Source organism: Thermobia domestica, chromosome 7 (genome assembly GCF_964235325.1).
Source record: "Thermobia domestica chromosome 7, izTheDome1.hap1.1, whole genome shotgun sequence".
Taxonomy (NCBI): domain Eukaryota; kingdom Metazoa; phylum Arthropoda; class Insecta; order Zygentoma; family Lepismatidae; genus Thermobia; species Thermobia domestica.
In genome coordinates this window covers 80,124,778-80,152,507 of record NC_137460.1, presented here as the reverse complement: position 1 = coordinate 80,152,507, position 27,730 = coordinate 80,124,778, and the positions used below count along the sequence as shown (strand labels likewise).

General features: G+C 36.4%; 1 protein-coding gene across 1 annotated transcript in view; it reads left to right on the top strand.

Moving 5' to 3' along the window:
* The window catches only part of LanB2 (laminin subunit gamma-1), a 488,424-nt gene that overhangs the window by 205,334 nt on the left and 255,360 nt on the right, over window positions 1–27,730 (top strand). The window contains exon 4 of the mRNA XM_081764904.1: window positions 15,710–15,893. Within this exon, the coding sequence (XP_081621030.1) occupies window positions 15,710–15,893 (184 nt within the window). The remainder of the gene's footprint in view (window positions 1–15,709; window positions 15,894–27,730) is intronic.

Below are 27,730 nucleotides of genomic sequence, written 5' to 3'. Positions count from 1 at the left end.
TGATAGTGATAATTGGTGTGTATTGGCATGATGTGTCTTGTAGTTTAAGTAGTATGTGTATATTTGTAATGTAGTATCAGTGGTAGTGGTAGTTAAGTGATGAAAGAGTGTGTGAGATAATTAAATACGGACAGTGTAGTATTTACTATGCGATAAATTTTTATTACTCCGTCATTAAGTGAACGTAATATAGTATAATAATTCCGTGTACAAGGTCACATTCCGTTGTTCAAGGGTTGATTATATCGTCGCTAGCCCTAGTGTCAAAAGTCAGTACTAACCGCCATTCTTCTGTCGAGGTGCTTAGTGATTTAGATTTCATGAAATTGACCTTTCTTTCCGAAATAAAACCTAGAAGGTATAATTCACAGCCCATATGAATGTACAGTTAGGTCAAGTGCCCCAAAATTAATATATTCTGAAAATTTCAACACTCTGCCTAGTCTAGAAATCGAAATACTTAAATAAATAAACAATACGTAAATTTTTAACAGAAGTCGGGCGATATGATGCTAGTTCTTCGCTTTGAAATTATATTAAATGTTCATTTTTCTTCGTGGCTGCAGAAGTACATTGTTGCTGCAGAATTTTATAAACATTAAACATTATCGCAGATAATTCTATTTTCAGTGAACATACGTAGGATTTTTTTTCTTTCTTCTTAATAAAGCTACCGAGTATTACATAGTATTGTGTGTGGGATGAAAGAGTCTTGAGTTCGAGTGAGGTTGTCGTGCGGTGATCGGAATGGGAAATGTTTGTAGTGATTATATATTTTAAAGTGTTAGGATGAAATGCGTATATAGGCTGGGCGTAGATAGAGGAAACAGGGTGTTTGTAGAATATAGCGTCGTGGCAAATGAATATTAATGTGAATATGAATATAAAGTATATGAATATTGTAGTAAATGAATATAGAATATAGGACACCCATATAGTTTAAAATATATAGTAGCCCAGTGAATACTTCGCCGTGTGTTGATATATAGATATTGAATAGATACGTGTAGCTACAAACATCTCAGGTTCTGACCCCTGCACCATAATATCACGCGGACCGGAGGGCGATATATAGTCGGACTATGGTAATACTTTGTAGTTTAATGTGTTATAATAATAATCAACCATAGTAATACCATCTGATAGAAGGGGTAGCATCATATAATCGTTGACTAGACATATTGAATAATAAATTATGAAAAGACAATAGTAGTTATACAACAGGGCTGTAGTGAATCATATCTTCTGGTCGGTTTTAAAATAGAATATCCTGCTCCGTGAGATTTTTTTTTTTCCACGTTACCTACTCGGGCTAGCTTACAATGTTCATGGAGGCGACAGCTCTGATAGGGTTACAGAATCAAAACAATTAATTATTGAAATTTATTATTCGCGTACCCGGATGTCGACCCCTAGTCCCTTTAAGTATTTTCATTTCTTTTCTTAGTTTAATTAGACGAGGGAAATTAACGACATCCCAGACTGTGGCGTGTCTGCGCAGGGTAGCTATCGGTGAGGTTTGGAATAGAAATCACCGATCCAAAATTCAGTTTATTTAATTTTTTTTTATTTCGGCAAATCATTAGTTAGGGATATCTTAGATAATACTTCTATTCTAGTTTCATTACTGTCCTCGAACCTTCTTAGTTTTTCTAAGGGGTCGAATATTTTTTTTTATTTAGAGATTTCAAAATTGGGGACGCAGTTACCTTGTCTCTTTCCCCCCTCTCCTTTTATCCTGCTGGTCTGGGCCGGATACGGGGATCGGATTTCAATCTTACAAGCAAACTCTTGTGGGATTGGGATCTGATGGACACAGAACTTGCATCCTTGGCAGCAGGGCGCCCCTTGAGTCTACGTATTTGAGTAGACTACCCTTTTGGCATGTTAAGAATATTTTGGCTATGGATTTTGTTGAGAGCGAAATTCGACTTCTATCTTTGTAGCGTTAGTTATTTCTCACCTAAGTCTTTGGCGCCCCTATTCTTCGTCTTCCTTCTTCTCTATCTCTCTCTCTGTCTTCATTTCTTCAAGTTTTTTTTTAATTTCAACCTTCCCCCCCGATTTTGAACTTGTTGCTTACAATTTATTTAACGTACAACTCTGATCTGAAATTACCAGCTGAGACGTTGCAAGACACGATTCATGAATGGAGTAGATAATGATTGGGTCCTCCATCACATTTTGACCTATCGCTGAAATGAACAAAGACTTAGTATTTGACGACACTTCGATTACGTTCTTTCACCGTCGTTCCTCTTAAGTTTTTTTTGATCCATTGGTCACTTTCCTTTCTGTTTTGGTTTTCGATTACTTTGTAGTTAACCTGGGCCCAGAAATTGTACTTTGGTTTATCTAGTTATATCTTTAGAAATGCTCTGTGTTAGGTGCCTGCCTCACAAAGTTTTTTTTTCATTATTTAAGCACGAATTGAATATATAAAAGTGAAAAAATTTATAGATGCGCGGTATCAGGTAGAAAAGCGATTTTCTTTTTTCATATGTAATGTCGGAAGTCATTTGTTTTGGGACAATGTTTGCAACCTTGTAAAAATTTTATTGTTGGGGGTGATTAATGTAAATGTGTGCGCATTTATTGAATATAAATATATAAATATATATATATAGAGAGAGAAATGAATATGGCGAAATGTATATGTAATTAGTATGTGAATATGATTTTAAAGTAAAAGTATGATATTAAATGTATTATGAATATATGTAAGAGCGCTCGTGTCTGTCCCCCTAAACGTGTATTGGTTGCTATAGTTTACTAGTAAGTTTTCCGACGTATATAAGAATGTAGATTTTGTCAAGAATACCGCCGTCCACTCAAGTAATTTTCCTTTTCTTTTGAATAAATGTAATTAATAACCTCTGTAATTATGTAATGGCATGTATTGAAAAGTAACGGCAGGTCTAAACGTAACCCACATCATAACGAATATTATCCCTGATCTACCAACCAAAAACCATTGTGGAAAGTGTACCTTGAATCCTTCTCACCTGCATATGTATCCTGTGACTTGACCAGTTTTTTTTTATCCTCAATTTGAACCATCATACTCCGTACACCTGTGGAAGATCATTTTTTTTTAACTTCGAACCATGTATAAATATATACGAAAGTGATCTAAAGGAAAGGTCTCATGACGTGTCCCAGTGTTGAATAAATAACTTAAAACTATCCAATTAATAAGTTTGGAAATGGACCGTCTAAGAGGAGAAACATCCTCTGGCGAAAGTGATTTTTCGAAATCCCTAGATGGGTATAGACGTAGCAGTGTGCGATTGCAGATATAAACTGTTAAAAGTTATAAACCAAGTATAGACGATGAATGGTTTTTGTAAACCAATAGTTAGATATATATATAGATATATAAATAAACACAAACTAAGTTAAATGGAGCGAAATGTTTTGGACACTACGAGTAGTGCGTGATTTGTGATTTGAACGCTCAAAATCATTAATATCTTATTACCCAATGTGAGGTAGAGACTCATATAAGTTCTAATACACCTAAAAGTTTTTTTTCTTTCCTCTTTGTTCATATTTTTTTTAAGTGAAATAAGTGTCTTATTTGCGTATGTCGCAAATCATAATTTTGCTTTAGCATGCCTAAGATATAATACATGTAATTATTTTTTTTTCTTACTTTTTCATTTGTCAATATGATTGAATATATAAAAATTTACTAAAATATAACTCTTTGTATTCTATTGATATATAACCAAGAACTTGTGCTTTTAATATTTTCTTCATAATTATTCGTTTGTCTTTTCTTTTCACTATGGATGTAATAAATTATTTGTATCTTTGTAGTTAGTTCGTTTCCTTTAACCATATATACACTGTCCTGAGTGAGTGAGCGAGTGAATGCATGATAGATTTAACTTAAGTAATTTTAGTGATATCATTTGTTGTATTAACATCTATAATATATGTGTCGTGTTTTAATATGTGTGTTAAGGTAAATAACCTAGGTCATGAAAGACCGCCACTAACAAATTTAAATCGGCTCTAGGAGTGAAACAAAAATAGCAGGATGAGCCTAAATACGACATCTTTCTTCCAGGAAGTTAAAATTCTCGTTGATACGATACATAAATTTATATTGAGTTTATAAGTCTGATTTTTTTTTTCTTGGCTAATTCATATGTGTGGTCGATCCTAGAGAACAGAGTCCAGATGCTGGATGGTAATCAATTACCGGTTGGAATAACAGTACAAAGAATTAAATTTCACTTTTCTCATTCCCAGGTCTAGGTCTGGGCAACCTCACGATCGTGGTGCCTGGAGCTAGGTCTGGGTGGTATGAGGGAACATGTGTCTATTTCGAAGCATTCCAAAATTGATTAGTCGTTAATAACATTTAGAATGATTCATCTTTCAACGACTTTCCCGACCTTTTACTATATTTCCGGAATTATCCAGTAATCTGTTTCTCATTAAAATACCCTATTTCTTTTCTTTCTTCTTTTCCTACCTCCTTCTTTTACCCTTCTACTTTCTTCTCTTTCTTTTCTATTTCTAAATGAAAGAAAACGGAGTCATGACAGAGTAGTCGCTATTGGCACGGTCAATAAGTTGTTTCAATGAGTTTTCTTCGGGAGTCCGATATGGAATAATTAACAATAACAAAAGGTTTATTGGAAGTTACTTTATTGGAGAATAATCATGATTTCAATTAGTAGACGATGTTTCGTAAATCGTCCTCGTAAAAGAGAATTAAATTGTAGCGACTCCTCTACATTAGCTCTTTTTATCTTCGTTTTTTTTTCGTTTACGTTTTCTTTCGATATTGGCTAACCGTGACATTATCTGTTGCCCTGGAAACGGCGGTTTCTATGGCAACGGACTAAGGTTTTCTTTCAATTTTGGCGACCGTTGACATCGGACAGTTACCATGGAAACAATTGTTTTCCCTGGTAACGAATCTGAAATTATTTATTAAACACTGTTTAGGATCGAGCACATATTGACTTGGCCACAAAAGGTGCATAATTAAAAGGTTATAGTGGGATTAAATAATCATAGTCATTGGCTGTTCTGCTATCTTTGTCTCTCTCTGTAGAAAGGGGGAAATGAAGGAATTTGCTAAAGTGACTTCTAAATTTGAAAATGCTGGAAGTTGACCCAAGGAGGGAATTAGATAGGAGTCCCTTAATTTATGAATAGTACCTGATTAATAAGTATTGTTAGGTTATAAGGATATAATTGCATGTGTTTATATTGTGTCTTTTTGGGTCGAAGCTATGACAACCAATAGAGAAGTCGTATCACACGAGAACGCGGAAGTCTCATGTACACAATGTACATTAGAAAGTAGTGAGAAAAGAGCTCGCGTCTCTCGTAGGCTAGTGAGGTGTCACGAATGTGGGCTGAAATGGATACATTTCAGTTGTATTAATTTAGAGGATACTGCTGAAAATGCAGAAAAGGTCCGGGCTGGTGAAATAGTTAAATACTGCAAAGAATGTGAGGGGAAGCTCCACCAGTCGCGTGAACCCATGAGTTTATCCTCTGAAAAAGAAAATGAACATCCCGATTCGGATGGTGAGCGAGGGTATAGTACCCCGAAGAACCGAGGCCAAATATCTCCAGTGGAGATATCTGACCTCGATGATGATGAAAGAGATGGGGATCCAAGTGGTGATAAACCCAAAGAGAAGCAAAGGAAGACTGGGTCGTCTAATAATGACGCTCTCCTCCTTTCGTTGCAACAAATGCTACTGGAAATGAGACGCGAAATAAATGAAAACAGCCAGGAAATGAGACGCGAAATGAACGAAAATAGCCTGGAAATGAGACGCGAAATGAATAAGAATAGCCGGGAAATGAATGAAAAAATAGATGCCTCGAACCGAGAAACAGAAGCTCGATTTGAGGTATTAACTCACAAAATAGATAATATATGTGTAGACTTCGCTTCCTCAATAAACAAATTGAGGGAGCAAACGTCTACTGACATCGATTTGGTCAGATGCGAGGCTCAACAGTCCCTAAAGCAATTTCAGCAGGAGACTGAGGGTAAATTAGATCATGTACATTCTGAAATCGAACAAATGGATACCAAATTGCATAAAATCGACAATAAACTAGAAACACAGCAGGCCGAAATTGATAGTTTAAAGTCAACCTTGTCAGACTTATCATTAGAAACCAAACTGGAAATGACTGACCAAAAAATTTCGAAAATTCAGAACGAAATAGTAAATATTCAAAGAGAAATAACGAAACCTAGTTGCGGAAAACCAGAGGTAACCTATCCTTTCCCCGGTAGCGATTTCTCAGAAATATTACCTGCGATAACAACTACATGTAGCGCAGGAAAAGAAAATTTAATGTCGGTTGATGCACGGGATATTGCGACGCACTACCCCATGCATCGGTCAGAACCAAAGTCGTGGTTCAATTCTAATAGTGTGCCGAATCAGTCGAGTGTTGTGACGACTACGGTCACTAGCGTGAGTGCTCCCTCCTTACATGGAGGTATACAATCACATAGCGTGTTGCCGGGAAGAGGAGATGGGTGCCATTCTGAGTCGTTGTTCATGGGTGCGATTGGTCCGGGGATGGAGCCCAACATGTTCAATACGACCAACAAAATCCCTTTCACTTACATGGGTAATTATAACACCGCTACGACGTCGTCGGTGGTAAATCCAGTGACGACTCCGATTGTGCAGGATAATATGTTAATTCCCAGTAACAATTCCCCTACTTATGTTAGTATTTGGTCTAGGAATTAATTCGTGCGGGTGGACAAGAGATGGCGCAACGAACGGAGCGTCCCACAGTTCCGTGTATCCACACATGTGTTGCAAACCCCTGTCATCGCGTATCGTTCGTAGTATAGGGCAGTGGATTAAAGCGTCAACAACACCAGTTTGTAGTTAAGTGAACATGGCGCAATTTGTGCCTGATAAAGTGTTTTTGCGGGGTGTCCTGCTGCATTACTTTAACATGCAGAAAAGTGCGACTGAAAGTCATTGTATTTTGGTGGAAGTGTATGGTGACCATGCTCTAGCTGAGCGAACGTGTCAGAAGTGGTTTGCACGGTTTAGAAGTGGTGATTTCGGCTTGGCAGACCAAGAGCGAGCTGGACAGCCAAAAAAAATTTCAAGACGAAGAATTGACAGCATTGCTCGAGCAGGATTCGTGTCAAACGCAGGAACAACTTGCAGCAGCATTAGGCGTTGATCAAACAACAGTCTCCAAACGCTTGAAAGCCATGGGAATGATTCAAAAGATGTCACATTGGGTTCCACATGAATTGAAAGACAGAGACGTTGAAAGACGAAAAACCATTTGCGAATTGCTGCTTCAACGACAGGGCAGAAAGGGGTTTCTGCATCGAATTATTACGGGTGATGAGAAGTGGATCCATTACGAGAACCCTAAACGAAAAAAGGCCTGGGTGAAACCAGGTGAACCAGGTCCATCACAACCAAAACGAGATATTCACTGTGCAAAGGTTATGCTGTGCATATGGTGGGATATGAAAGGTGTGGTGTACTATAAGCTGCTGCAACCGGGTGAAACTATGAATGGAGAACGTTATCGACGACAATTAATGCGTTTGAAGCAAGCTCTGGCCAGAGCACGACCAGAATGGGAGAACAGACATGATAAACTTATTGTTCAACATGATAACGCTCGCCCACATGTCGTAAAACCGGTCAAAACCTATTTAGAAAATGTCGGATGGGAAGTTTTACCCCACCCGCCGTATTCACCAGACGTTGCTCCTTCGGACTACTACTTGTTCGATTGCATGAACAACGATTTGATTAGACAGCGGTTTACTTCTTCAGAAGATATCGAAACATGGGTCTCTGACTGGATCGCTTCCAAGGATGAGGACTTCTTTCGCCACGGAATCCGTACATTGCCTGACAGATGGGTGAAAGTGGTGGCTAGCAATGGACAATATTTTTCTTAAGGTATTTATGTATTTTGTGTTTGTACTACAGCTTCAATGTGTGCGTACCAACCGCACGAATTAATTCCTAGACCAAATATAAGCTCTAAAGTTTCCCTCCGGGATATTAAACGTTTTTCCACGTTTGATGGGAACATTGCGAACTGGTTACCTCGTGTTTTCCTGCTACCTAAAAGGTGAACTCACAATTTCCAAAATCTTAAGCTTTTCAACTGTACTGAGGACAAAAAACGGGAACTTCTATCTCAATACCCAAAGTGAATGTTACACTGTCTCATTTGAGTGTATGAGTGTATGAGTGAGTAGTTAGTTTATTAGTATTAATACATGTTAATTCTATTCAACAAAATTTTGTTATTCAAACAAAATTTTTTTTAACGACGCCGGGGAACTGTAATATGCCATTACAGTCTAATGATATTATGTTCTTAATAGGAGGGTGCCCGAAATTTTTTGCACCGACTGTACCTGACGTTTAACAAAAAATTTCTGGCTGTTCATATAATTCGTAATATTGTTTATTATTCTATTTCAAATTAACATGGAAAACTGTAAAAAATTCATTAGGAATTATAGTTTTGGGAATCAATATCTTTATTTATATATTAAATTAGTTATAAGTCTTGTATATGTATATGTAAATGGATTATTACAATTCTTACGGTGTCAGTGCTATCTGAAAATATAGATCCACTATTGGACGGAACTTTCCAGATCAAATAACCAATCTAAAATTCGACAGAATTTTCAGGACCACCCTTCACCTCTCTTTTAGATACCTAGGTCCTTCTAAAATCTAGTTTAATCCAGATTTTACCAAATTTTATTCGTTTCAAAGCCCCACCGCCAAAATGCTTAGTTTTGATTGGCTGATAAACCCACGCTATGATATTAGGGCGCAATTATTCGATTCCACGCCGGAAAGTGCTACTGAAGACACTGGTTTTTGTTCGTCTAACTTAAAAGTCGAAAGGAGTGAGAGAAATTACAAACAAGGTAATATTTGGGAGTTTTTTAACCTCTAAAATCTCTGGAAGTCTCGAGGAGCCATGAACTCTTAAATTCCATAGTAAAACTGGTTTTAAAAAAGCTGAAATAGGAGGTGCAGATATAGATAGTGATGGACAGGGTCCACGAAGTGCATCAGTTTGCTAGTGGTTCTTAAATATCCACAGACAGTTTCGGAAGAGTAGTGTTTTCCCCTTAAAATATTTTTATCCTTAAAGTTATTTCCTTTCGAGTTACGTAAGACCTGTCCATATATAGATTTGTTTATGTAGGTAGCGAGTGATTTTTTTTTAGCATACATGGCGGTATTTAATTTTGTTGTAGTTAGAATAGTAATCACAATGTACGTGTAAATTTACAGTAAGGGCTCCTATCTGACTCCCAAATTGGGAGTACGGCTTCCAGCGGGATGAGTTGAACATTTAGTTTGTTTCCGGGTTCCTGCCCCTTCAGGGCAGGGGTCCTATTGTTAGCTAATACTTCGATACGTCCCCTCGGGGGCATTGATTAAACACTTAAGAATGTGATTCAGTGAAAACAAGGGCCAGTTGGCCCTGTTCCTTTCTTTCCTTTCATAGAGCCGATTTAAAATGGTAAAATATTAATGTTTTCTGTGTGTATTTATCAGTACAACATGTATTAATGATAGTGATAATTGGTGTGTATTGGCATGATGTGTCTTGTAGTTTAAGTAGTATGTGTATATTTGTAATGTAGTATCAGTGGTAGTGGTAGTTAAGTGATGAAAGAGTGTGTGAGATAATTAAATACGGACAGTGTAGTATTTACTATGCGATAAATTTTTATTACTCCGTCATTAAGTGAACGTAATATAGTATAATAATTCCGTGTACAAGGTCACATTCCGTTGTTCAAGGGTTGATTATATCGTCGCTTGCCCTAGTGTCAAAAGTCAGTACTAACCGCCATTCTTCTGTCGAGGTGCTTAGTGATTTAGATTTCATGAAATTGACCTTTCTTTCCGAAATAAAACCTAGAAGGTATAATTCACAGCCCATATGAATGTACAGTTAGGTCAAGTGCCCCAAAATTAATATATTCTGAAAATTTCAACACTCTGCCTAGTCTAGAAATCGAAATACTTAAATAAATAAACAATACGTAAATTTTTAACAGAAGTCGGGCGATATGATGCTAGTTCTTCGCTTTGAAATTATATTAAATGTTCATTTTTCTTCGTGGCTGCAGAAGTACATTGTTGCTGCAGAATTTTATAAACATTAAACATTATCGCAGATAATTCTATTTTCAGTGAACATACGTAGGATTTTTTTTCTTTCTTCTTAATAAAGCTACCGAGTATTACATAGTATTGTGTGTGGGATGAAAGAGTCTTGAGTTCGAGTGAGGTTGTCGTGCGGTGATCGGAATGGGAAATGTTTGTAGTGATTATATATTTTAAAGTGTTAGGATGAAATGCGTATATAGGCTGGGCGTAGATAGAGGAAACAGGGTGTTTGTAGAATATAGCGTCGTGGCAAATGAATATTAATGTGAATATGAATATAAATTATATGAATATTGTAGTAAATGAATATAGAATATAGGACACCCATATAGTTTAAAATATATAGTAGCCCAGTGAATACTTCGCCGTGTGTTGATATATAGATATTGAATAGATACGTGTAGCTACAAACATCTCAGGTTCTGACCCCTGCACCATAATATCACGCGGACCGGAGGGCGATATATAGTCGGACTATGGTAATACTTTGTAGTTTAATGTGTTATAATAATAATCAACCATAGTAATACCATCTGATAGAAGGGGTAGCATCATATAATCGTTGACTAGACATATTGAATAATAAATTATGAAAAGACAATAGTAGTTATACAACAGGGCTGTAGTGAATCATATCTTCTGGTCGGTTTTAAAATAGAATATCCTGCTCCGTGAGATTTTTTTTTCCCACGTTACCTACTCGGGCTAGCTTACAATGTTCATGGAGGCGACAGCTCTGATAGGGTTACAGAATCAAAACAATTAATTATTGAAATTTATTATTCGCGTACCCGGATGTCGACCCCTAGTCCCTTTAAGTATTTTCATTTCTTTTCTTAGTTTAATTAGACGAGGGAAATTAACGACATCCCAGACTGTGGCGTGTCTGCGCAGGGTAGCTATCGGTGAGGTTTGGAATAGAAATCACCGATCCAAAATTCAGTTTATTTAATTTTTTTTTATTTCGGCAAATCATTAGTTAGGGATATCTTAGATAATACTTCTATTCTAGTTTCATTACTGTCCTCGAACCTTCTTAGTTTTTCTAAGGGGTCGAATATTTTTTTTTTTATTTAGAGATTTCAAAATTGGGGACGCAGTTACCTTGTCTCTTTCCCCCCTCTCCTTTTATCCTGCTGGTCTGGGCCGGATACGGGGATCGGATTTCAATCTTACAAGCAAACTCTTGTGGGATTGGGATCTGATGGACACAGAACTTGCATCCTTGGCAGCAGGGCGCCCCTTGAGTCTACGTATTTGAGTAGACTACCCTTTTGGCATGTTAAGAATATTTTGGCTATGGATTTTGTTGAGAGCGAAATTCGACTTCTATCTTTGTAGCGTTAGTTATTTCTCACTTAAGTCTTTGGCGCCCCTATTCTTCGTCTTCCTTCTTCTCTATCTCTCTCTCTGTCTTCATTTCTTCAAGTTTTTTTTTTAATTTCAACCTTCTCCCCCCCCCCGATTTTGAACTTGTTGCTTACAATTTATTTAACGTACAACTCTGATCTGAAATTACCAGCTGAGACGTTGCAAGACACGATTCATGAATGGAGTAGATAATGATTGGGTCCTCCATCACATTTTGACCTATCGCTGAAATGAACAAAGACTTAGTATTTGACGACACTTCGATTACGTTCTTTCACCGTCGTTCCTCTTAAGTTTTTTTTTGATCCATTGGTCACTTTCCTTTCTGTTTTGGTTTTCGATTACTTTGTAGTTAACCTGGGCCCAGAAATTGTACTTTGGTTTATCTAGTTATATCTTTAGAAATGCTCTGTGTTAGGTGCCTGCCTCACAGTTTTTTTTTCATTATTTAAGCACGAATTGAATATATAAAAGTGAAAAAATTTATAGATGCGCGGTATCAGGTAGAAAAGCGATTTTCTTTTTTCATATGTAATGTCGGAAGTCATTTGTTTTGGGACAATGTTTGCAACCTTGTAAAAATTTTATTGTTGGGGGTGATTAATGTAAATGTGTGCGCATTTATTGAATATAAATATATAAATATATATATATAGAGAGAGAAATGAATACGGCGAAATGTATATGTAATTAGTATGTGAATATGATTTTAAAGTAAAAGTATGATATTAAATGTATTATGAATATATGTAAGAGCGCTCGTGTCTGTCCCCCTAAACGTGTATTGGTTGCTATAGCTTACTAGTAAGTTTTCCGACGTATATAAGAATGTAGATTTTGTCAAGAATACCGCCGTCCACTCAAGTAATTTTCCTTTTCTTTTGAATAAATGTAATTAATAACCTCTGTAATTATGTAATGACATGTATTGAAAAGTAACGGCAGGTCTAAACGTAACCCACATCATAACGAATATTATCTCTGATCTACCAACCAAAAACCATTGTGGAAAGTGTACCTTGAATCCTTCTCACCTGCATATGTATCCTGTGACTTGACCAGTTTTTTTTTATCCTCAATTTGAACCATCATACTCCGTACACCTGTGGAAGATCATTTTTTTTTTAACTTCGAACCATGTATAAATATATACGAAAGTGATCTAAAGGAAAGGTCTCATGACGTGTCCCAGTGTTGAATAAATAACTTAAAACTATCCAATTAATAAGTTTGGAAATGGACCGTCTAAGAGGAGAAACATCCTCTGGCGAAAGTGATTTTTCGAAATCCCTAGATGGGTATAGACGTAGCAGTGTGCGATTGCAGATATAAACTGTTAAAAGTTATAAACCAAGTATAGACGATGAATGGTTTTTGTAAACCAATAGTTAGATATATATATAGATATATAAATAAACACAAACTAAGTTAAATGGAGCGAAATGTTTTGGACACTACGAGTAGTGCGTGATTTGTGATTTGAACGCTCAAAATCATTAATATCTTATTACCCAATGTGAGGTAGAGACTCATATAAGTTCTAATACACCTAAAAGTTTTTTTTTCTTTCCTCTTTGTTCATATTTTTTTTAAGTGAAATAAGTGTCTTATTTGCGTATGTCGCAAATCATAATTTTGCTTTAGCATGCCTAAGATATAATACATGTAATTATTTTTTTTCTTTCTTTTTCATTTGTCAATATGATTGAATATATAAAAATTTACTAAAATATAACTCTTTGTATTCTATTGATATATAACCAAGAACTTGTGCTTTTAATATTTTCTTCATAATTATTCGTTTGTCTTTTCTTTTCACTATGGATGTAATAAATTATTTGTATCTTTGTAGTTAGTTCGTTTCCTTTAACCATATATACACTGTCCTGAGTGAGTGAGCGAGTGAATGCATGATAGATTTAACTTAAGTAATTTTAGTGATATCATTTGTTGTATTAACATCTATAATATATGTGTCGTGTTTTAATATGTGTGTTAAGGTAAATAACCTAGGTCATGAAAGACCGCCACTAACAAATTTAAATCGGCTCTAGGAGTGAAACAAAAATAGCAGGATGAGCCTAAATACGACATCTTTCTTCCAGGAAGTTAAAATTCTCGTTGATACGATACATAAATTTATATTGAGTTTATAAGTCTGATTTTTTTTTTCTTGGCTAATTCATATGTGTGGTCGATCCTAGAGAACAGAGTCCAGATGCTGGATGGTAATCAATTACCGGTTGGAATAACAGTACAAAGAATTAAATTTCACTTTTCTCATTCCCAGGTCTAGGTCTGGGCAACCCCACGATCGTGGTGCCTGGAGCTAGGTCTGGGTGGTATGAGGGAACATGTGTCTATTTCGAAGCATTCCAAAATTGATTAGTCGTTAATAACATTTAGAATGATTCATCTTTCAACGACTTTCCCGACCTTTTACTATATTTCCGGAATTATCCAGTAATCTGTTTCTCATTAAAATACCCTATTTCTTTTCTTTCTTCTTTTCCTACCTCCTTCTTTTACCCTTCTACTTTCTTCTCTTTCTTTTCTATTTCTAAATGAAAGAAAACGGAGTCATGACAGAGTAGTCGCTATTGGCACGGTCAATAAGTTGTTTCAATGAGTTTTCTTCGGGAGTCCGATATGGAATAATTAACAATAACAAAAGGTTTATTGGAAGTTACTTTATTGGAGAATAATCATGATTTCAATTAGTAGACGATGTTTCGTAAATCGTCCTCGTAAAAGAGAATTAAATTGTAGCGACTCCTCTACATTAGCTCTTTTTATCTTCGTTTTTTTTTCGTTTACGTTTTCTTTCGATATTGGCTAACCGTGACATTATCTGTTGCCCTGGAAACGGCGGTTTCTATGGCAACGGACTAACGTTTTCTTTCAAGAAGAGAAAGAACAGTGCCCCTTGAGAAACATTCACTCACGAAAATCATCAGGAGAAGGACAAAGGGGAATCCGTCAATTGGCGTGCCAAGAAAATCCCTTATGCAACGTGATATGGGCGACAGATTCCACCTTGCACCGTTGACTGTGATCAAAACAGTTCGCAAGCGTCTCAGGTTGAAATGTGTGCGGAAGGCCTGTACATCACCTGCTACCGCATCACATTGCCGAACGTAAGATGAACTGCAGAAAATTGTATGAAATTGAAAAAAATGGAAAGTGACGGGTTCCAAATAAAAAAAAAAAGTTGTAATAAGGGATGAATCATATGTCCATCTCAGTACTGCTAGTCAATTCGGGTAATTACATACCGTGATATTGACGACAATGGACGCAGCAACTTTGTTCGTCAGTACAGAGAAAGTTTCCCTCGTAGCTTTATGGTTGTCACGAGAATCGGATATGAGGGTAAGTTGATGATACGCAAGGTGGACAAAAACGTGAAGGTGAGTGCAAGATACTTTCAATAATACATTCTGACACCTATCTATCAGAGAGACATCCCACAACTGTATGGATTGGACGCGAACCTGGCGATAATTCATATGGACGAGTTGTCTATTGATACCTCCAAAATATCACTTGGTTTTTATCAGGAAATGGCAGAGGAATTAGCAATTTGTGTCATCAATTTAAAGAGATTCCTGTGAAAAGCCCGGAGGCCACTCCAATGGATTTTTGAGCATTTGGACTGGTGAAACGACGTCTTTAATATCGCCGCCTGGGCACCCTGGATGGTCTGTGGAAAGCTTGCAAGAAGGAGTGGGACAGACTTCCCATGCCTGTCCTTCGGCGGAGCTTGTTGCAATTGAACCTGTGATGTCGCGTGATAGTCCACAATACTGGGACTCCAATAGAACATGATTGGTGATGGCAGCGCGGCATCTCTTAAAGTGAGTACCTGTCAAAAATAGTCGGATATAAAGTGAACAACCTTGTATATACTAGCGCCTGAAATTATATGAACTTGGAAGCTTGACCCCTTCCCTTTCTTGACGAAATTCTGCGTATGCTACTGGCATTGTGGATCGAAGCACTCAATACAGACACAACAACCAGTTGAATTTAGCACCTTAAATTTGCATGCGTCGTAGCGTTAAGTACTTTACTTGGTTTATTTTTTTTATCATATCATTATTTTATTTATGTATGTACTTATTTATTTATTTCAGTGCTACCTGCCGAGATACATATCAACTTCCAGATGACAATAATGCATTATTAGGCGAAGAAACCCGTGCATTGTGTACGTCTGAATATTCGGATATCTCTCCCTTGACAGGTGGCAATGTAGCTTTCTCCACGTTAGAAGGACGACCGTCTGCCTATAACTTTGATACTAGTCCAGAATTACAGGTGAGACAAATTTTCAGTTTGCTCTAGTCACCAACTTACGTATCACTTTTCTTCTTGAGTGCTTTAATAACAGATGTTTGTTTAATATTTTAAATCTCTGAAAACATAATTCTATACTACAGCAACTGAAACAGACAAGAAATGTACTGATAATTGACTCGGACGAAAACGTGAAATCAATGGGCGGAACTACCCGATGCCGTAAATGTCGCTAACACCTAGTGGCCTACTTGCTGGTAAATGTCGATCGTCGGTATAGGGACACGTCGAAAGATTGCCGCTAGTGTGCCACTGGCGCCAGAGTTTCGTCGAGTCGAAACAGATATCTAGAGTTGGGATGTTGAAGTTACCACTGCGTAGCAGCGAGGGTTTCATTTTGGTTTGTGCTCCTTCGTTTCGTCGCCGAGGATCGCGAAGGAACCAACATGAACTATCGCCAGTCATGTGCATGCAGTCATTATTATATGTTATATTTTCCTAACGAATTGTTCCTACAGTGAGCTCCGGGGGTCAAGAGTAACCCCTGCTTCTACATCATAAAGTGAAAAATCTTGAGATGAGTGCGTATAATTGTATGAATTTAGATGGCAACTGTCGCCGATCATTATAAAGTGAATATGGGAGAAGTATGAAATAAAGTAAATAGACACGCGTCATTTTGTTATTAAATTACATGGTGAGCGGGTTTTATCTGATCCCAAACGGTTATCGTCAAATATAAACGGTTAAACGAGCACTATGATTGGTCACATTAAAAAGAGCTCAATGATGTATCCCTCTACAAACAAGGTTTTTCTCCACCGCTTCCGCGGTGAAGTCGTAAGAGTAGACAGCAAGTAATCATAAGGTTGGTGGTTCGCGCCCGTTCCGTAGTACTTTTTTTAAGTGCTTTGTTAGACTCTCCTTAATGTAAACAAATCACGCATATAGGCCATTTAACATGTTTTTGGGGGAGTAATTTTGTGGTTCATTGGCGTTTCGTCGCGTCCCTGGTGCTGGTGGTGTAATTTTCAAAATAGAAGTGGGGCCACTGAGGATCGTCGCAATTTTTGATGAGATATCGCTAGTTGGCCATCGGTGGTCCACCGACGCATGGGGTACTGGAAAATTTCCAATTAAAAAGAGAAAGAAGAACAGTGTGCAGGGTCGGCAGCCGTACAAGAATCTTCATAGACGTAAAGAAATCTTTAGAATAATGTTTAAGGTGCAACATAGGTGAGCACCCTTATGAGATTGAGGGTGAGAGGTATTGAGTGGCCGTGGGGATGAAGGTGAGTGAAGTTGAGAGGTGACGACGGACTGTGAGAGTGAGGGCGAGGAAGGTGAGGGTAAGTTTTTGACGAAATTGAGTTGAGTGAGATTTCGAGAAAGTGCCTACCTGTGAAGTGCTAAAGGAAAAGTGATCTAGTATTCTTTTGAATTACAAAATAAGAAGTCATATATATATATTATTTTTTACATATAAAATGGTAGTTTTTTTAAATCTTAAATCAATATATTTGTTTTATTCTCTAAGTTTTTCCGTTACTTTTTCCTTTAAAGCTGCTAGTCTGATAACGAGTGGAGGTTCTATCTCCTCTTCTTGTGACGTCAAGAAAAATAGCGATGGCAGCGCCACTTTTTCTCGTCACTGACCTAACCTGATTGGCTGTTATTGTGAAACCCATAGAACATGCAATCAGCGTAGAATGTAGGACGAAATACGTATGTCTCTCTTGACTGTAAGATTAGGTGTGATGTTTTTTTAACATATACAACACTCTATCCAGGTTTTTTTTCCAGGAAATTTTGTCTGGACAAAGACAAAATCAAAATGTTAAGGGGATACTATTTGCTAAAGAACGTGTTCTGCACAAAAGTGACATATCACTGCAATTTAAAACAAACCACTTAGCGCAACGGCCCGATTTGTGAGCCTGAGACCCTCCACGCCATCTGTTAGCGATTGATGGAACTACGTTCAATGTAGCAACGAACGCGTGGTCAGCGTGCCGCGTCACCCTATCGCCAACTGGCATATCGGGAACTTTCTAGACCTAGTGGTCGTCACTTTTATTTACGGAACTTCCCAAGTTTTGCCTCACGACGCTGGGGTGGACACCGAAAATTAGGGAAGCAATGACCGGGGATCGAACCCGGGACCACGCGGACATGAGTCCAACGCTCTGACCAACTAGACCACTGCAATTTAATTAATATGAATCCCGAGGAGAGGAAAGAGGGTGGTCTGATAAGACTGGGAGTTTGATGTCCTGGAAATATGTATCCCTATAAAATCCTTTATTCCTATAAAACTCTTTGGCGCGAATTTCGAATTCACTGAAGTTCCGGAATCTGCCATTGAGGCTTTACGATGTTTTGATGCAGTAATCGATTGTTTGATACTTTAAATATTGATATTGAAGTAAAAATATATTACTGACTGATAAATATTTTATATTTTTCAATATTTAAATATCCGAGATTCCGACATCTTGCGATATTTAGGGTCGGGTGTTTCTATATTTTTGACTTTCAATACTTCTATTTTCAAAAGTTCGCCACTAAGGCGAAAAATATGTGATTTTTATATATTTAAATATCACTTATTCTTATTCTTCTAAGAAAATGTCGTGTAAAAGAGTTCCCGTAAGTTATAGGTGTAAAATTCGGTATATAGACTCTTAATTAAAAATAGAAGCTATACGTGTTTCAACGTTTTCTGTAATACCACTCCTAAAGGATGTCGTTTCTATTATACTCAAATTTCTCTTTCTTTGCTTAGTTGAAGGTATGAAATTATGTATGTAGATTAAGGTAATGAAGACTTAAGACTAAATCTTCAGCTACATCAATCATTTCTCTGGTAAACAACTATAGTTTTATTAAGAAAGTGTACAAAATAAAATAATGTATGTCGAGTTACCATGTTTTGGGGGAAGTCCGGACCCGGTAGATCCCTTCCTTCTTGCGTGCGTGTGCCCCTGTCGGGGTTACATGCACAGGACCGACACGGCATAGGATCGACACGGCATAGGATCGACACGGGGTAGGATCGACACGGCATAGGATCGACACGGCGTAGGATCGACACGGCATAGGATCGACACGGCACAGAACCGAAACGGCACAGGATCGACACGGCATAGGATCGACAGCAGAACTTTCATACGATCGAAATAATAAAAAATACATTATTTTATAATTACGCAATATTAAGTAACAATTATTTTCTCAAGGATATATAGGAGAGAACCGTCATACGATCGAAACGGCATAGGAACGAAACGGCGTAGGATCGACACGGCATAGGATCGACACGGCACAGGGCCGACACGGCATAGGACCGAAACGGCACAGGATCGACACGGCACAGGACCGAAACGGCATAGGATCGACACGGCACAGGATCGACACGGCACAGGATCGACACTCTGTAGGGTGGTCAACACTTTCTGAAAATATCAATATCGCATATCCCTCACCTTGAATTTGTGGATATAAAAAATTGTAAGGATAAATAATTCTAAATGGTCTATTTTTTAAAAAATTATGTATATATATATATATATATATATATATATATATATATATATATATATATATACAAATTGTATAAAAATATTGTGCGTAATATATCCATGCCGTAATAAATACACCTTTAATTTTGTGATATTAAAAAAAATACGCTAAATAACTCCAATAGTTGATTCGAGGTTTTCAATACCGAATAAATAATATTATTTGTCTGATATTTTTATAATGCTGTAATTTTTTATGTATACTAAGTTGAAGTATGTACATGTAACTGCAATTTTAAAACTGTAGGCTTAGAATTTGCGTTTGGATTTTTTTTTTTTTTAAGCGAAGCAATGCACCTATGTTAAGTTGCCTCCTTTCAAATTTCGAATTGAAATCGGAAGCCAATCGTTTGTTTTTCGTTTGTTATTGACTTTTTTGAAGAAAAATAGTAAAAATCGTATCTTTCTTAAAACATAAAGAGATGTTTACAAAATAAAGTTGGTATATGGCCAAATTTACCCTTGTTCCTCCACTTAAAATTTTGATTGAAAATCAAAATCAATTGTTTGATATGCGTATGCTACTAATTATTTTGAAAAAGAATAGTCTGTTTCGAAAAACATAAAGAGTCTTTTCAAGAGAAATGGGTGATGGAATTTCATATTGGCTCCACTTTAAAGTCTCGAATCAAAACCGAAGCCAAGCGTTTCTTATTGGTTGATTTTAAGAGCAAATCGCTTGTTTCGAAAAAATAGAGAAAGAGATTTACAAAATAAATTTAGAATGTGATCAAATTCAATCTGATTCCTTTACTTACAAATTTCGATTCAAGACCAAAATCAATCGTTTGATATGGATTTGTTGTTGCTTGTTTGGAAGAAAAGTAATTTGATTCGAAAAACATAAGAATATAATTAAGAAATAATGTTGATGAAGGTGATTTGTTTCGGGGCGGTTTGCTTATTTTGAAGAAAAAATCACTTGTTTCAAAACAACCAGTAAAATATATCTATTTCCAGGATACATTTGGTGGTCAACTTCATACTGTTTTTTCTGCTTTTAAATATCGATTCAATACTCAAGCTAATAACATGTTTTCCTTTCTTATTGATTGGTTTGAAGAGGAAATAGTTTGTTTTGAAAATTATTAAGAGTCATTTAAAAAATAAGGTTGGGTGGGCCAACTTTTTGGTGGTATTTCAAATTTCGATTTAAAATCAAACTCAATCATTTATTTTTCGTTCGTTATTGATTGTTTTGAAGAAAAACTAAGAACCATTAAAGAAATTTTTATAGTAAATGTGGTCACCTTCACAGGGTTCCTGCACTTCAAATTTCGTTCAAAGCATAAAACGGTTAAAATAATAAGAGAAACACAATCAGTACTCTACGCAAATGTTTAGGGGGTTCAGGGGCTTTAGGAACACAAGTTTATAAAATATATCAAGTGTTTATATATATAAACGTGCTAATATGATAAACGTGCTTAATTTTGCATAATACCTTGCTCAAGGGGGGTTGCAAAGTCCTTAATCCCTTTACTTCAGTACGCCACTAAACATCAATTATAAGTCATTCGTTATCCAAATTGTACTTCTTGTACTGATTCAATCCTTAATTTTAAAGTTCAAAATTATATGAGCACTTATTATGCTATTGGAAAAGAGCACATATTTTACGACAGTGCAAGGTAGTTTCTTGTTTTAACAATTGAAAGAAAGGAAAACACCAATAAAAGTAATAATAATACCTGACACGAATTCCGATAATAAATCATATTTTATTATATTATTTGAAACTTTGAGAAAATTGAAGCTCTACACCGAATACAAATTGGATAATAAGCAATGCTTTATAATTGCTTGATAAATTTCAAATTGAGAACAAAGAGAGTGATACTGTTTAAAAGAAAGATTGGATAAAAACAAGAATTTTAGGAATGATCTAAAAAATGGATCAAAGTATTATGATCTTGGCTAATATTAATTTTTGGATCAGTTACCATAAAATATTCGAACGGTCTCTAAATCGAGTTTTCTCCAGATATGTAGTTTTCCAGGTATAAGGAGTACAAGAAAAATTTCGATTAATTAAATATTTTGGATTTTTTTATAACGGGCCACAAAATTTTTGGACGGTCCCTAAATCGACTTTTCATATTTTTTACGCAATAAGCATATCTCACTGAGTTAAGTGATATCTTGGGTTGGGTTACACTATATGTAGTTCTCCATATAAGTTATAAGACATACAACAAAATTATTGATTGAATGAAATATATTGGACTTTTTGGATCAGGGGCTACAAACGTTTGGACGGTCCCTAAATCAAGGTTTCGTATTACTTTCGGAATAAGCACATCATGCTGAGTTAAGTGATAGTTTTGGTTTGGCTGCACTATATGTAGTTCTTCAGATGTAAGACGTACAAGATTTTTTTTTTTATTGAATGAAATATATTAGATTTTTTGGATCAAGGGCAACAGAATTTTTGAATGGCCTCTAAATCGAGCTTTCGTTTTATTCAGGCACTAAGCACATCATACTGAGTTCAGTCATAGTTTAGGTTTGGGTACACTATATGTTGTTCTCCAGATATAAAGCCTACAAGAAATTTATTGTCTGAAATATATTGGATCTTTTGATCCAATAATAGTCCTTCATCCTCCATTTATACATTAAGAAGTAACAGTATAACGTGTACATTACGTGATACACTTTGTATTTTATGGTGTGATGTTTAATAATAAATTATTAACAGAATACCCGTTCTTCGCACGGGGAGAATAGTTTCATTTTGAACATAAAGGGCAATGGAATCTGAGTATGGATTTAAACTGCATCGGGAGTGTTACTGTTCGTCTGAGTGACTCCAAATACTATTTCATCGACACTAATATCGGTATTATTTTTTATCATTATATATATAGTGTGTAACTTCATTAATGTAATGAACGTCTGGAGGTGATTCCTGGACTCGGAAGAAGAATTTAAATGAAACGAAGTCTTTAGCTTATCATAATTATAACTTCTATGCCAATAGTAACGGATGATCAATCAACGGCTTCCTGTTCAACTTAAGAGTGTGTAAAAATGAGAAAAAAATAACTTTGATCCAGAGTAGGTTTATAACGACTGTGCATAAGACAGTCAGGGGCAAAAGATCATGTACGATGAACTAGAGTATAAGGGATTCTTCACATAACAACAGTGATTCCCACAAATTATGTGAATATAATTTGAGCCAAAGTAAGCTAGATTAAAAGATTTCCTCCCCGTAATGCGTAAATTCGTGGAAGATAATAACTACGAGTACAGAAGGAATGAAACTCGACGATACTCAAGGTTTTGCGCGTGTTGCACAAGGAAAGAAAGAAATACAATTTCAAATTATCGATTTATTCTGTTTCGGAGAAGGTAGGATAACTGAAATACTCAGAGGTATCTTGTACAGTATTTGTGCAATGCAGTATGTGTACACGAGACAGCTATGAAGAATAACAGTTCACAGTCTGATATTGTCGACCGTTGACCGCATTGCAAAGATGACATCGGCGAAGCAAATTTTTCCGCGTGTGATCAAGCACATCTGAAATTTCGTAGATGATTGCCGCAGCTATATTACATCGAGCTACAAGTTCTTCGACTGTCGTGGCCGGAGTTTCATACGTATCCCCGAAATAAAAAATCAAGCAGCGTGAGGTAGAATGAACGAGGTTGTCATAACACAGGTTTTTCTCTCCCAATCTGGGAATGTTTCATTTAGGTAAGTCTGCATATTCCTGTCAAAATGTGCAGGTGTACTATCATACTGAAATCACATCTGCTGTCTTATCTTCAAGGGCACATGTTCTATCAATTTTGGGAGAAAATTACGTAAAAATAAAAGATACGTACTCCCACACAGGCAGACCGATAATAAATAAGTTCCTACCACAAAATTATACACCACACCACACCAAATTTCTGCTGCTGATCGTTTACTAGAGTTGCATGTGGTTTTTTACGCCATACACATGATAGTTTCAAGACGGTTTTGATCATTCGACGTACGCTGTCTTCAAGTTCAGCTGTCCATATGGGGCTATTTCCTCCGATTTCACGTACGAGAAACCGAAGGGACCTCTCTCTCGAAGTCGAATATGGAGGCGTGGAAAAATACAAGGAAAGTTACTCTCTTTTGAGGGCGACGGTCACGATATAAACGCCACACTTCTGGGCTATTGCCCTTTGCTACTCCATAAATGAGTTGCATATCTGCCAGCTCGTGGACAGGGTAATCTTCCATCGCGCAGGCGTGTACAGGTTAACACAATCAATTTTACTTAAACACCAACGTCTACACTTTTACACGACCTTAAATACCTGGACACAACCCTCTACCGTTGAACACAACATTTCCCATCCTGTTATACAGCAATTACACGTGTAACAGTAGAGCATCTGACTATGTATATCACTCACAAGTTGCGTAGATGCTTATTACAACTCAGCCATGCTAACTGAAGCCATTCCACAATAAAACTTCAAGACAGCCTTCTGTAAGCCACTCGCAATTGGCACACAAGGGACGATAGTTCCGTAGGTATTCCTCCGTGTAGGTATTCCATACAGCTCTAAGGTATGTACATTAGAATGTCGAAAAAAGACTATCCTTTTTTAAAATGTACTTTCAACGAGCTTCCTTTGAGAAAATTTCTCCGGCAATGATAAAATCAAAATGTAAGTGGTCTACACTAGGATAGTATTTTGGTATATTCACAATAGCAATGAAGTTTTTCATAGCTCAAGGAAAAGTTGAGGTTTGCCAACTCGAAGGAAGGGGAAAACGCCATCAAAAGTATTCCTGGGAGAAGATTCATCTAACGGATAAATCAAGTATACTATTCCAGCGCACTTCTTGGTATCGTTATGCAACGTGTACAACATCCCTTGTTTCTCCACTTTTGTTGCTTCTGTGCACAGAAGTACCATATTCCACGGAATTACATATTACGAGGAAGAAACCGTTTAATGCAGCTTACTTTTGCCCCATATCTATTCACACAATATTTGGAATCCCTGGGTCATGTGGAGAATTCCTTGTACACTCATTCATCACATATGATCTTTGCATTTTTCGATGTTATATTTATTTACATGCCGCCTGACTGTCCTATGCACAGTCGTTTTAAACCTAATCTGGATCAAAGTTATTTTTCCTTTTTCACACACTCTTGGACAGGAAGCCGTTCATTTATCATCCGTTACCATTAGCCTAGAAGATATAAGTGTGATACGTTAAAGACTTCGTTCCATTTAAAATCTTCTTCCGAGACGTCATTATGTACTGAGACAAAATAGATGAATCACACATGTGTATCTCTCTTTCTTTCGAATTCTGAGTGTTCTTCTAACTTGAACGATGCACTATTATTTTTTAATGTTAAATCTTGTACTTGATTGATCATTTCTTCATTCAACGTTTGATAAAATACTCAAAGGAATACTCCAGTTTCTTTGGAAGTCATCCTTGCATCGTCACTGTACACTAATCGAATCTACGACTAAAAACAATGGACATTCTTTTGCCCGACTTCAATCCGACGTTTTGTTCATGAGTTATGGCGGTTTATACATTTTTCCGACAAATTTTCGGGTGTTACACCCAGGTTGTTGTATAGTTTTTGTTTTATTTCGGTGTCAGGAATCACCTAACGACGTTTGTTATATTAATTAAGTTACACCCTATATATATACGGGCGCCATTTTATGTATTAAAAAAACCAAATTTGTTTAGTAACGTCAATAGCTAAACTATGTAAACGTATTTACTAGAGAAACACTTTTTAGTTCTTGTAATAATTTTCTCTCAAACAAACTGAAGGTAAATATATACCAATAAATCAATACAGCTATATTTTAGAAAATGAAATGAAATCTTTGAGTTTTACGTCCCACGGTTATGCCGGTTAGGCTGAAGGAGACGGTGATTATGAGAAATGAATGAAATGGTGGAATGAAGAAAGTGGGAGGAAACGGGAGAACCCCGAGAATATCCACGCACACGGCGTTTATCGACCACAAAGTTCACTTGGCGGGAGCAGGGTTTGAACCCGAGACCCCATGCACCAGGGGTGAACGCTCTACCACTGACCCACCGCGGCTCCAGCTATATTTTAGAAATACAATAGGCACTGATTTTTCGAAGACTGCTCTAATACATAGGAACAATCAAATTTGTAAATAGAGAGTTTTCTTTTTAAATAAAACAAACTGAATTGCTTAAACTGCGCTATATCGATTGGTTTCAGCATCTGATTTTTTAAAAATAAATAATTAGCAGCACGAAAAATTCCTATATTATCTTCGAAAATAGACCTACATGTTAATTGCTTTACTGGCTTTATACATTTTTTTTTTGAAAAAGTGATTGTAGGGGAAGATGGGGCTAGTTGCAACAATTTTCAGGTCTGTTTTTTTACTCGAAAATTATTATAGATATAAAAACTATATTGAGTGTACTAAAAGGTACATGCCTTAACTACATACCATAAAAAGAGAAGTGCAAAACATCGAACGGCAGTTTTGATAGCATCCACTTTTTGAACTAAGTCCGACTGTTGACACTTGCCCCACCCATGGGGTAAATTGCAACATCATCTGGGGTAAGTTGCAACAATCGGACTTGATTCAGAAATTTAATGCTATCAAATCTACAGCTTGAACATCGCTTCACTCATTTTCACTGTGGCAGTCAATGTCTATAAACTATACAGATGTAGTACGGATTTCTCTCGGAACACGACCAATGAGACCAGTTCTCACAACATAAACACTGTACCTAGTCTTCTTCTGTATCCTGTTCTTCGTACGGTTCTTCAGAAACCAAACAGACGACTTGAGAATAAATTCTTCTCAGCTGATGATTTTACGTTTTCGGTTGCTTTTAGATGCTTCTTTTTCATTTCGAAAGTACTTTTTTCTAGAGTGTCTGTGAGAATAGCACATCTCTTCCTTTTCCGAGCTGTCAGTTTTCTAGTTCCAGATTTTGGATAGAACCATACATGTTCAGGAGATCATCTGAAGGATTCTACACTATCTTCTTAGATGCATTTGCAGGTGATCCATGAAGCTCACTTTGACCTGCAGTCTGAAGTTCTAACTGAGAAGATGAAAGGAAACAACTACTACTGGGCACTGCAAGCAATAAGCCATCACTGTTGTCCTATAATAATAATAATAATAATAATAATAATAATAATAATAATAATAATAATAATAATAATAATAATAATAATAATAATAATAATAATATTCGACAGGCCATCTGTCTATAATGACAATTTAAAACTTTATTTTTAAAGAAAGAAATGATTAAAAAGCATTCTATTAAGTATCTAAATCTCATATGTATTAATGTATGCAGGTTAATATCTGAGTAATAAAGCTATCATTATTAATTTCCTGTGTATAGTATCCTAATTTGTAGTTTGTCCAGTTTTTATATACGTGACGAATCACATTAGAAAGAAACTGATCAATTATATAATGACCTCTATAACTATATCTTAAAGTTAGAAATAATATACTTACAAGCAGAGCACATAAACAGGCAGAATCTTTATTAAGCCTATTACTAATATTACATATTAATATTAGCAATAATAATAATGATAACTAAATTCATGGCGCAACAGCCTTTAGAAGACATGGACTTATGGCACTCATTTCTGTGGGGTAATGTGTTTATAGGTCTGCACGGGCTCGGGCTACTATGATAACCGTAATGGGGTTAGCCATACTGAGAGCTTTATACAGTTCTACCTGAGTTAGAGCGGCAACGCCGGAATCTGGTTACAATGAAGGATTTATGGTAGGGACAAGTAAACCCTTAGATCTTTACTTACTATATATATATATATATATATATATATATATATATATATATATATATATATATATATATATATATATATATATATATATATATCGAGTGTTGCAAAATAAGTGTTACAACTCTTGAGAGGTGACTCCTGCCACTGAGACAAGAAAAAAAGTTCTCTTGAACTTTCGGCTATCGGACATAGTTTCAGATCTACAAAGCGTGGAAAAATGAGTTTCGGACGCCAATAGTTCGGAAACTAACCAACATAAAGAGGGCGGGTAAAAAATTCACTGAAGAAGTCATACCTGCTCCATTGAATTTTGCATGTTTCACAATCCTACCATGCACGCGCAAGGGTTCCCCAAAGGAACGTAGGGAGTCCCGGATAATCTTCCAAGTGAAACTTGGTCTAAATGGATATGAATTGATAGGCTTGTACCAGGTAACAATAATTCGTTTGTATTAAGTCG